Source organism: Triturus cristatus, chromosome 6, assembly GCF_964204655.1.
Source record: "Triturus cristatus chromosome 6, aTriCri1.1, whole genome shotgun sequence".
Taxonomy (NCBI): Eukaryota; Metazoa; Chordata; class Amphibia; order Caudata; family Salamandridae; genus Triturus; species Triturus cristatus.
Window position 1 is genome coordinate 521933040 of NC_140589.1, and position 12619 is coordinate 521945658.

Here is a 12619-nt window from a genome sequence, read left to right on the forward strand (position 1 = left end):
TGTTAAACCAGATGTACTCAACCTAGAACATACCTCTTTTAAATGAATAACATGTTCATCCATATTTTTAGAAAATATGAGTATATCATCTTGAAAACATTTGACAAACATGTTCACATCCTTAAAAATATGATACATTGCTCTCTGAAACACAGATGCAGCTGAAGCTAGGCCAAAAGGCATTCTTTTAAACTGGAACAACCCATGGGGTGTGATAAACGCCGTGAAATGTTTAGAATCATCTGTTAGATCAATTTGGTGATAGGCAGACCGCAGATCTAAAGTAGAAAAAACACAAGCACCATCTAACATGCATATCATTTCATTGATGTTGGGAAGAGGATGACAGTCAGTAATCAAACTAGAATTTAAGGCCCTCAAATCAACACATAGACGAATGCTATTATCAGGTTTACGAGCCAAAACAATGGGAGAAACCCATTCAGATGACTCAACCTCTTCAATGATATCATCCTTAACCATAGCATCCAGCATCACCTTAAGTTCCGCTCTAACACTAATGGGAACACCCCTCAACTTTTGTCTTATTGGAACAGCATTTGCCTTAACTTTGATCCTATGGCTAAAACCAACAAGTTTACCTAATTTATCTGAAAATACTTGAGGATATAATTTCGTAATCTCTGTTCCAGATAATGATACTGCAAGTACTGACACTGGTTCTTTGCACCTTGGATTTAAAACAATGCTCAACTTAGCTTGATCACGCCAACCTAAAACATTGACACCTTTGAAGGTTACATACAGTTTGATGATAGCAGAATTCCCTCTGAATTCAATAGGTACAACCTTAAATCCTATAAAATCAATTTTTGAACCATCAAAATTGAACGCAATGATATCAGGTTTGCAGAGAGAGTCACAATTAATCAACTCCCCAAAACATTCATAGCAATAATCTTTTGTAATTATGGTTCAAGGTGATCCAGAGTCTGCCATAAGTTCCAACTGTTTTTCCATGACATAAACTCTACATTTGGGTGAAGAAATTCTGTCAATCTCAGAATCTTCACAGTTGTCTTGAATTGAAACAACAATTCCAGACTCCGTACTACTTTGAGATTTATCATCCACCGAGACATCATGAGAAACATAAGAAACTTTACCCTTATTTGGAACAGAAAATGAAGATTGAACATTTTTTATTGAACCAAACTTGGGTACAATCTTACACATTTTTTAAAAATGCCCTGTGCGTCCACACTTATTGCATTCTTTCCCCACTGCAGGACAATGTGGAAATGAAGCAATATGATCGGGATTCCCACATCTGTTACAATATAACTGCACTATTGAACATAGGTTTTGACGTGCTAGGATTTACAACACTAATCTCATTAGATGTGCCAGATTTAACATCTTTGTTAAGAGATTTAATCCATTTATCGGATTGTTCTAAAGCTTTGGCTGTACTAATGGCTACTTCTAAACTTGGATCCCCCAAAATCTACAACTGCTCTTGAACTTTCTTACTTTTAACATGAGCAATTATTTGATCCCTGATCATTTCGTCTGTCATTAAGCCAAAATTGCAATGTAGAGATAACGCACGGAGAGCTGTTAAGAACTCATCAAAGCTTTCATTTTCATCTTGTGCTCTAGTGTAAAATTTAAACCTGTTGAGTGCCACACTAGTGGTAGGCTTAAACCTACCTTCAATACGTAGAACAGTTTCATCGTAAACATTATGATCCCCACCAGATCTAACTGGAGGAAGAGTCCTATACACAAGTTGGCCTTCAGAACCTAAGGAATGAAGAAAAATATTTTTTTTCCATTCAACAGACATTCTCTCACCATCAATGGCTTTAAGAAATGTGAAAAACTCCTCTTTCCATCTTGCCCATGGAATAGGTGGTTCCCCGTTGGATTGTAAAAATTTAGAAGGAGGATCAAATTGCATCGTAATACTATAAACTTGCGAAGTCAAAAATAGAAATCAGTGCATATACGCACCCACAGTAAAGTAGTAAATCCAGATATTTCAAGAATGCCTATCACCAACTTACAAACTTATTCTTCTCAAAACATCTTGTGAAATAATGCATACTACAATAGCACATTTGAAAAAGATAATACTGCCATTGACATCTGAAATAGGTGTATCACGAAAGTATATCAATTTGTGTAATGATGTACACAAATTGAAACATTACACGAACCAAGCAAATGTGAACAAAATAATTCTGCTTCCAGCATCCCAGGGACAGTTATTCACGCTCTCAGCATATCAGCTAGAAAGAGTGGAGATTCCGATGGAGTTGCTTCAGTTATCTACTGTGGTAAATTCAATTAATGAGTTTGATCGAAGTCATAGTCACTATCACTGGTACATATTTCGATCTTTTACCGCCGTCTGCAGAAACTTCCACCAGATTTACTGCAGTTAGTTACTCGAGTATAGCGCTATTAAAATCACTGCTTGCGCTAAAGAGATCACCGCTGTAATAAATATAAAATGAACTTTCCCACAGGTGACCAGAATTACTGCACGTAGTTAACTCGAGTATAGCGCTATTAAAAATCACTGCTTGCGCTAATGATATCGTCGCTGTAACAATTGTAAGAATGAATTTTACCACAGGTGTCGCAAATGATGCCAAACTTTCCTTGCTTGATAACCAGGATCTTGCTAAACGAAATCACGAACAGCGATTCACCGCTGCAACTCGGAACACTTCCTTTGTTCTTCTTTTTATTTAAAAAAAAAAATGGCCGCCCGCGTGATGACGCAAAACGCAGCCAATAGGAGGACTAGAATCCTTGACGTTCACAGTCACTACGAATTTCACGTCGCTTCTAGTATCTCAGCAACCTCGTTGCCCAGGAGATGACGTCTACAACACCCACAAAGCTCGCGTCGCTTGTCGTATCTCAGCAACCTCGCTGTCGTTGACCTCGATGACGTCTGCCGCAACCACGAAACCAGTTTAAAACTCGTGAAACACGAGAAATTTCCTCACAACTCGGAGAAAATGCGTGGAAACTCGGGATTTCGCCAAACAGGTACCGCAACACATCCAGTACTCTTTAATGGTATATCTTCACACATGTGAATGCGGGTCCAGAAAACTCCAATAACCTGTGCCTCAGAAACGTGGAGATAGGAGTCTTCTTCCGCTCGTCGCCAAATTTGTAAAGTAAATGCGCTGGAGATTGTCAGATCAGCAATAAGTGGTTTATTAGTGGAGAGTAGATGAGGCACAGCACCCAGCAAAGAAAACCAGATCAAACAGTTCAACTGTCGAAGCTGGAACATAGAACATAAAATGCACACGCAGGTATTATGTTCCATGTTCCAAGCTGAGGGAAGTGAACAAAGGAAACTACAAAAGAAATAAAAGAAAGAATATAACAAACTACTCTTAAAAGATTTCAAGAAGGCATTTGATACAGTTGGCTAGGCCATTCAGGCATGCTCCTAGAATGCGCAGGACTGGGGACTTGCTTCTGCAAACGTACCATACCTTTGTACTATCATCCTTAGGCCTAGATCCAAATAAAGGGGTTGCTTTCCCCACCCTTTCCTATCCACAGAGGCATTCGATAGGGATGCCCTCTCTCCCCTCTCCTCTTTGCCTTGGTTACTGAGCCTCTGCCATGGTTCATGAACTGCGAAGGCCAGGTATAGGGGTGGTCCTGAGAAGGTGGACCAGAGGAAAAAATGTCACTATACGTCAATGACATCTTGCTTTTTCTAGACAACCCACAGTCCTCTGGCCCGGTTGACTGGAGCTCCTGAACATATACAGGGAGACTTTGGGCCTCTGGGTCAACAATGCAAAGTCATTGCTTGTCCCAGTCAAGGGCAATTCCAGTGTTTGCTCCTGGCAATTTTTGATTCGGGTGCGCTGCTTATCCTTCCAATATTTAGGAATCCATATCTTTCTACTCCCTGACCTGAGCTGGAGCCTTAACTTGATGCCCTTGGTGGCAAATATAAAAAAGGACTTGCATAACTGGGTGTACCTCCACCTCCTTTAGTGAGTCACCCTCTTTAAGATTATGGTGCGGCCAGAATTTCCCTCTCCCAATTTCACATCAATGGTTCAAGACCATTAACACTAGAATCTGTCCCTTCTTCTGACCTTGTTTTTTATCCCGGATTACTTTGTTAACTGTTGTCAATCCCCGTATGATGGGAGACTGGGAATGGCAGACCTGAACTGCTACTGAACTGCATCACATGTGGTTGTGCTCACCTGGGGACAGTACCCGAACTATTGAGCGGAGCTGGCCCTGTTAGGACTTAATCGAATAATGGCAATTCTATATGGTGCCTCAATTTTCTGATCCCTTCCCGGTGCCACCCGAGTGGTCTTCTTCAATTGGAGGGCAGTGCTCTGACTCACAGGCTGGGACTACAGTTTGATGGTTATGACTCCATTTGGAAAGGGACATCGCTGCACCACTCAGCGGGCTGGAGGGGTTTGCATAATGAGACAGGACAGGACTCACCCTATTGTGGGGAGATCCAGTTGGAGACTCATATTCATTCATTTCAAGAAATGCAAGAGCAGTATCAACTTTCCCACACTCATTTCCACAAGTATCTGCCGCTACGACATGCTCTCTCAGCCAACATTCCCTTAGAGATCACCATTCCTGAGTTCAGCCCCCTTGAGTCCAAGCTGCTGACTGGGAAGCTTGCTAAAGGCGCAATCTTACAAGCATACCACACCCTGGTCATTAACGCTCCCCTAAAGCTCTGGCGACTGAGACAGCAATGGGAGGTATCGATGGGGAGCTTGATGATGTGAAGTGAGGGAAACCAAAATCGCCCCTCCGGAAATTGCTCTCTCCACATGCCTCAAATTATTCCAACTTAATTATCTCCACCTTACCAATATGACCCTACAATGACTCCAACGGGCAGGCAGCCACTGGAGCTTTCACCCAGAGTTGCTCTGTTGGGACTCCTAGCGGATGTGGGTGTACCGAGGCTGGAGCTTACATTCCTGGGGGCTGCCACGCTGATTGCCAAGAGAGACATTGCCCGGAATGAGACCTACAAGCACCCCCCTTCACTGGCTTGGTCGAGGGCAGGGGCGGCCTGGAGTGCACAACAAGAGCATCCAAATTATCTTGCATGCGGCTGCTGCAGAAGCACGGGAAGAAATTCGTTATCAAAAAAGAAAAAATCATGGCTTCTAATATCTGTTTTTTCTCACAACTTTTAATGGAATTCCTTCTAAAAAAACAAGAGTGCATTCTTGGAAAACCAAACAATCTCTCTACATTAGGTCTTCAATAGAACATTGTAGTCAGAAAAACGACATATTGCATAATCAAGCTAAAAAACTGTAAAATAAAGTTTTTGAATGCCGGCCAAGGCTGGACTGTGGAACCAAAAACAGCCCTGACAAAAATGCTTAAGCCAGTCCAGCTTCCATTGTCTTTTGTGCAATCTCTCTCTTCACATCCATCCATTCTCTCTTCTTCTCTTCTCTCTTTTCTCTTCTCTCTCTCTGATCGCTTTCTCTCTACCTCCCTCCTGGCTCCATCTTTCTCTCTTCAAGTCTCCCCATCCCCGCTGAAACTAACCTCTTGGCGTGGGGAAAGTGTCACAGGCACCAGGAGCGGCCCTGGGCTTTCAAAATCAGCCTCCAGGAGCTGCAGCCCACCGGGGAAATATCCGGTGGAATCAAAGGCCTATCCAGACCTGAAACAAGCTAGATTGGGCATTTTCTTATAATTAATTACATTTAATGGGAAATACGTTGCCTGCCCTCTTCCTCCACAACACTTTAATTAAGAGTTGTCAATCCTAGGAGTAGAGAATTTGCATATCACTTCCCGTCTTCTAAAATTTTCCCTTTCAAAGGAGAAAGGAGTTATTTGGCAATACATTTCTTGAATCACTAATCATAATACATGAAACTTTGACCATGTCTTAGAGCTTGGCTGGTGCAGGACACTGGCCTCATATAGACAACTATATGCTCTAAATAGGGCGGATAGGACTGCCATAGCTTTGCCATGGTTGTCCTGCATCCACCAAACTCTAAACGTGGTTGAAAATCATCACCTCCAATAACAACTTCTTGCTAAACTATTGATGTGATGTTTTACAAACAAGGCACTGATCAAGAGGTTTGGATCACTGCCAAATCTGAATACAACCCATATACAATACATTTACATACTATTACTACAAATGTAATACATTTCAAATATAATGGTTATCAGAAAACGCAGGCTTCCATCTAGCCTTCCTGAACCTTTGTTAACTATACCTAATTGGATAGATGTGTGGACCCTGTTGGGGTATAGCTTCGTGAATAACTGACAGAAATAGAGAGGTGCTCTTGGAGTTCCCTGTTCGATGCCTCTGCCAGCTGTGAAGCCCTGTGGTGTGCTGGTGCGAGCAGCATGTCCTGAACGGTGAATGCGCACGTGCTGCCAGCATGTGTAGAGGAGGAGGGATGTCCCTTTCTGAAGACTGCCTCGTGCACATTTATCAGCCCCCGGATCAGCAATGTTGTGGTCTAACAGCAGAGCCCCTTACTTTTCTGGACCTCAAGACAATCAAAAAAAGCCCTGGAATTCTAATTTGAGAATGTGTTGGCAATTACGTCTTCATGTCACCTAAGGAAGATAAAGTGAAGGTGGGAAGTGGAAAGTCTGAAACCTAAAACCTATGAAATTGTTTCTAATGGCAGTCCAAAGGTTACTTATATTAGTGAGGGTAGACAGAAAAAGAGACTGTCCCAGGAGGAGTCCGTTATGATTGCTGGCACCAGGGTGCTTCGGCATGGTTATGCAACAGAAGGTGCCACGAAGGTAAAATATTCAAGTGTTACAGACATGCGCCTTCAGATGGGTCTTTGAGAAACAGATTGGGCAGAGGTAAAAAGGAAATTATGTGAGCTCTACTACTTTGAGATCTGGATGTTGGCCTGTAAAAATGATGGAAAGCTTCACGTTGGTGCTTGGTTCGCTTCAAGGTGAACAACAAATGGTGATCCCGCTCACACTCAAGGTTTTTTTCTCAGCTAGCTGGCTGCATTTAATGCCGAGAATACTATTGCGCTAACTTGAGTTTTGAAGACCTGCTTGGAAGGGAGCATTGTTGTCTGCTCGTTAAATCAGAGGTTGTGGATATTCAAAAAGATAAACAAGATGGGAAGTTTTTAGATGATACCCAGGATCAATGAACTAATGGAAAAAATACACCAGCACTTACCACGTAGTTTATCTCCTTCAGATTTTCACTGCTTTGAACTGAGATCTCAAATGGAGTGCCAACCTAAAATTCAATGACATTTTCATAATTAATCTGATACATTCGAAACTCCTATGTCCATTTAAAAAAGTAGCAATTTTAATTTACCTGCATAGAAGAACTGGATTTCATTATCTGTATGGAAGCAGGTACCATCTGCCAATCAACGCTTCTCCAAATGTTCTGGGTGAAGTTCTGGTATAGGACCTATCATGAAACAGCCTTGTTGTGAATAACAGGCACTTTTAAAACCCTCAGTTACAAGTTAAGTGCATTACCAACATAATATTGAGTGTTATCCACCCCACGTAGAGTGCAAGAAAACTCAACCTACATACCAATGCAACTCTACCTATATTAATGCGTACATTTTGTATCCAGAGTGCTCCTAAATGTGCCCCTGCATTATGGGAGTTTAAACTGTGGCTTGAGGCACCTCATAGTGTGGGGGGTGCGCAGCCATGAGGTAACCTGTAGCTGGAAGGAAAGAGCTGGCAGCCATAAGGAGCATCCGGTAGCATCTTTGAGCATGTCAGCCATCTTTTTCTAGCTGGCGAGGGCTCCCTTTGTATCAGCCTGGCAGACTTAGTGTAAGAAGGTAACCTTAGGCCGGCAGGGAAATGGGCAAGTCCTAGCAGAAAATGCTGGCATATGAGAAGTGACCCTCACTCAGGGTATTCAGAAGTAGTTATTGTTAATTTCCTATCTGTCTATATTGTGTTTACATAACTAAAACGTGGGCGTAGGCATTCTGTGATCTGAATCAGCACTGAGTGCATGCTAGTTTTATCCTTCAGAAAGCCAGGTATTGGTGGTCACCGAGAATGGAGAGAGAGCGTGTGGCAAAACAAAGAAATTGAGACATTATTAGTATACAGTATGCACCTGACATTTGATTTTTTTATGGGGAGAAGCAGAGGGGGTGCATAACTTTTCAAAAGGTTGCAGGCCTAATATTACAGCTTGTCATCAGTGCTAGGCCTTGGCACTAAGGAGAAGGGTTCAAACCTCTTGGGTGTGAGTGATTGGATTTAGTGTGGGTGTTTCTCAACCAGCATGGTCCTGAGAGATTCTACTAAATGCCTAGTTTGACAACACTCACTTTGAATCCTCAATTAGCTTAATCTTCACTGCAGTGCAACGCCAGTGCAGGAGCCTTTAAACGTGCCATGACCAGAGTACTGCTTTTCTGTCATCCATAAACACCATATCTGTCAGGAACCCAGAAAATAACTGGACCCTCAAGAGCCAGTGGCAAGACTACTTTTAAGCATGGGACTTGTGAAAGTGCAGGTGCCAGTCATACCTTGCCAACTGCATGAGCTCAAGACGCGAAGTCAACAACCACTGCCAAATAAATCAAGGGTGTTAACTGCCTTACTGGGCAACGTCCTAATGATCAAGTAACTGTTTAATAAAGCATGCAACAGACTCTTCAATCAGACATGACTTCTGGAGTGCCAAAAGCCATACCCCCTTGATCAACCCACTGCATCTCATCTGACTTAAGAAACTGGCACAATCAGGTGCAGTTCTAGTATTTTGTTAAGAACCCTATTTGCTCCCACTTGAACAATCGTCTACTACCCTACTAATGCAATTACCTAACTCGATTACTGGGCAATGCTCTTCTGCGGTAACTTTAAAAGAAACCCCAAACAGGCTGGGGGCCACTGCAGAGACCCTTATCCAAGCCCCACTCTGTTGCGCTGCTGAACTACAACTAATAACCCACCCCCAATTGCGTCCTTTAGTTGGTCTGCAATGGAGAGATTGTTACGCCACGCTGCCTCACTAACATCTGGGAAGTCAAAAATATTTGCCCTATTTCTCCCTTCCAAGCAATCTGAAATATTCTGGATTTCCGGCTTTAATGATTTGTAGAGAACATACTCTACAATGAATATTTAATCACTCAAAAATAGGGCACTCAAATAGCCATTGGTTCTTTGACGTATTTAAGAGGGGAACTGAGATAGTTTTTCAGATTTGTTGAATGACATGAAGACTCGTGGACTGGAAATGTGACCTGACTTATAAAAGCTCATGATGTGACTTGAGGCAGGTACCTCTGTGTTGGAAACTGCCCACTCCCACTCCGCAGGGTGGTGGTGGACTCCCCGAACACACTGTGGTAGCTTGGCTCGAGTGGTCAGGAAACAGGCGCAGTGCTAAGCATACAATATACCCATACAATAACCATGCGTGCATCCGTTCCAAAAACGACTCTACACCGTAAAAATTATGAAAATATTCTTTCTTTATCTTTTTCTCTTAGTTGCTGATTGGAAAAATAAATAGGTCAATCACAATATACAAGTTTCAATTAGTGCAGGTCAAATAAATATTGGCTGTTTGATGAAATAAATAGGGGTGATCATAAATAACAGGGCATAAATACAAGTGCAATATATACAGACAATTAAATACTTTGAGGCAATAAATACTGTACCAATAAATATTGTACACCATCAAGTCCTGTGGACCTATAAATATAGTGCAGCAATAAATAGGTAAAAATCCAATAAATACAGTACCCCCAATAAATAATTAAAAGTATACAGCAACACTCATGTAATCAGATGACACTTCAATTCTTAAGGGCTGATTTGGCCCAGGCACAGCTTGTAGGGTTGTGGAAGGCTTGAGGGGGGCTACTCCCTGGCTGGGACAAGGCTGAGGCCTAATCTGAGGTAGATCAAAGGGGGGGAATACCAGTGCCCTGGCTTTCTCTCTCCACACAACCTCTCTAGGTTAGTCCCAGTTCACCCCTTGCACAGTCAGGTTGGTTTCAGCACCTCCCTAGCCCCTTAGAGCAGTCTCTCAGGTCTCCACAGGGCCTTAGGCGCCCTCTACTCCACTTACTGCCCTTTTTCTGATGTTCCGACGCCGCTGGAGTCGTGTCGACGCCGTGAGGCGGTTCCGGTTCGGTCTCGGCGGCCTCGGCACAATGTCAGTTCTTTGACGACGCCGGTAGGCGGTTCCGGTCCGATGTCGGTGGCCTCGGTTCGATCTCGACCTCCGATTCGACGGCGTCGGGCAGTCTCTTCACGATGTCGACTTCGGGCGGCTCCGGTCCGATGGCGCTCTCGGCTCCGATGACGTCGGCCAGCCTGGCCTCGATGTCGACTTCCGGCGACTCCGGGGTGCGATCCTCACCCCCGACCTCCGGTGCTCCTCCTCACAGGCTCCGGGCGACTCCGGAGTGCGATCCTCACTCCCGACCTCCGGTGCTCCTCTACCTCGGTCTCCGACGACTCCGGAGGGCGGACTTCACTCCTCCGATGACGCCGCTCGCTCGACCTCGGTTCACTTCCTCCTCGACCTCTGGTATTCCTCACGACCTCCGTCGGCGCCCTCTCACGACCTCTGGCGGCTCCGGGTACGACGTCTGCTACTTCAGTCAGCGCCGCTTCTCCACCTCGGGCTCCAGGTCGTCAGGCTACTCGACGCCGGACTCCAGGGAAACCAGTTCTCAGGTCAGAATCTTGCTGTTTTCTTGGTTCTAAGGCCTGTTCCTGCTGTCCAGGTCCTTAGGATAAGTTTCTTCTGTCTTCTTCCCACACAGGGCTATAGGCTGGGATCCATCAGTAGGGACAAGTATCAAGGGTGGGTTTATGGACCCCACTCCAGGCACAAGTTTCCACCCCTGCTGCTTCACTCCTTCCTCCTTCACTGTTGTGCTCCTCTCTCTTCACCAGTCAGGTGCCAACTGCCAGCTCCAACTGCCAACTGCCTCTCTTATCCTCCCAACATTCTAAACGGTCTCCAACTGTCACAGAGTTCTGGAATCTCCTGGAATGTTCTGGAAGGTGCTGGTAGGTTCCAGTGGATGCTGGTGATGTCACAGGTGGCCACCATCTTGTGCTCCAGGCCCTCAGACAGAAGTTTCAGGGGTAGCTAAAATGGCTCCCTGAATCTGCAGCAACACTAAAAAAGTCTGGTGGTTCCCAAAAAGGAAAAATTCAAACAGGGTTTGAGGCAAAAGTGGGACAAAATAAATAATGATGAGGAGGGACCACCCAAAGGGCTGACAGGTCTAACACGCGTCCCCCCCAGCTGAAAGTGGGGAGAGCTACCCAACCCCTTGGGAGTTCTCATCACTAAGGCGGAAATACCTTGAGAGACCGTCTGCATTGGCGTGGTCCACTCCAGGCCGATGTTCCACCTGAAAGTCCATCCCCTGTAGGGAAATAGACCACCTCAACAACTTGGGATTCTCCCCCTTCATCTGCATCAGCCAGCGAAGGGGTCTGTGGTCGGTCTGAACCAGGAAGTGCGAGCCAAACAGGTATGGCCGCAACTTCTTCAGAGCCCATACCACTGCAAAGGCTTCACGCTCTATTGCACTCCACTTCTGTTCCCTGGGAAGTAGTCTCCTGGATAGGAAGACCACGGGTTGATCCAGACCCTCTTCGTTGAGTTGCGATAACACTGCCCCAATGCCATGTTCTGATGCATCTGTCTGGACAATGAACTTCTTGGAAAAGTCTGGGGCCCTTAAGACCGGGGCCTCGCACATGGCTTTCTTCAATCTCTCAAAGGCTTGCTGACAAGCCTCCGTCCAGACTACCCGTCGAGGTTGTTTCTTGGACGTGAGCTCCGTGAGAGGGGCTACGATGGTACCGTACCCCTTCACGAAGCGGCGGTAGTATCCCGTGAGGCCCAAAAATGCTCGGACCTCAGTCTGTGTCTTGGGGGGTTCCCAGGCCATGATGGCCTCGATCTTCGCCTGGAGGGGTTGCACCGTTCCCCTACCCACCAAGTGTCCAAGGTACACTACCGACCCCTGCCCGATCTGGCACTTGCTGGCCTTGATCGACAATCCAGCTTGTCTCAGGGCCTGGAGAACAGCTTGCAGGTGACGCAAGTGATCCTCCCAGCTGTTACTGAAGACGGCTATGTCATCCAGATAAGCAGCAGAGAAACTCTCCATTCCGGTGAGGATCTGGTTTACCAGGCGCTGAAACGTGGCAGGTGCGTTCTTGAGCCCAAAGGGCATCACACAGAACTGGTAGTGGCCATTGGGCGTGGAGAAGGCTGACCTTTCCCTTGCTCCATCAGTCAAAGAGATCTGCCAGTACCCCGAAGTAAGGTCAAAGGTACTTAGATATTGGGCAGCTCCCAGCCGGTCAATCAATTCATCCGCCCTAGGGATCGGATGAGCATCAGTTTTTGTCACTGAATTCAGTCCCCGGTAGTCCACACAGAACCTCAGTTCTGGTTGGGCACCCGGTGGTGCAGCTTTTGGTACTAACACCACCGGACTGGACCAGGGGCTGCTAGAAGGTTCAATCACTCCTAGCTCCAGCATCTTAGTGACCTCACTATGAATGCTGGCCTTCACCTTGTCTGACATCCGGTAGATCTTGG

At 45.2% G+C, this 12619-nt stretch overlaps 1 protein-coding gene across 1 annotated transcript in view; it reads right to left on the reverse strand.

The window, feature by feature from the left end:
• LOC146817362 (CD109 antigen-like) overlaps positions 1-12619 on the reverse strand; it is a 469596-nt gene that overhangs the window by 216240 nt on the left and 240737 nt on the right. The window contains exons 12-13 of the mRNA XM_085610954.1: positions 7355-7453; positions 7208-7270 (exon numbers count right to left, since the gene is read on the reverse strand). Of these exons, the coding sequence (XP_085467080.1) occupies positions 7208-7270; positions 7355-7453 (162 nt within the window). The remainder of the gene's footprint in view (positions 1-7207; positions 7271-7354; positions 7454-12619) is intronic.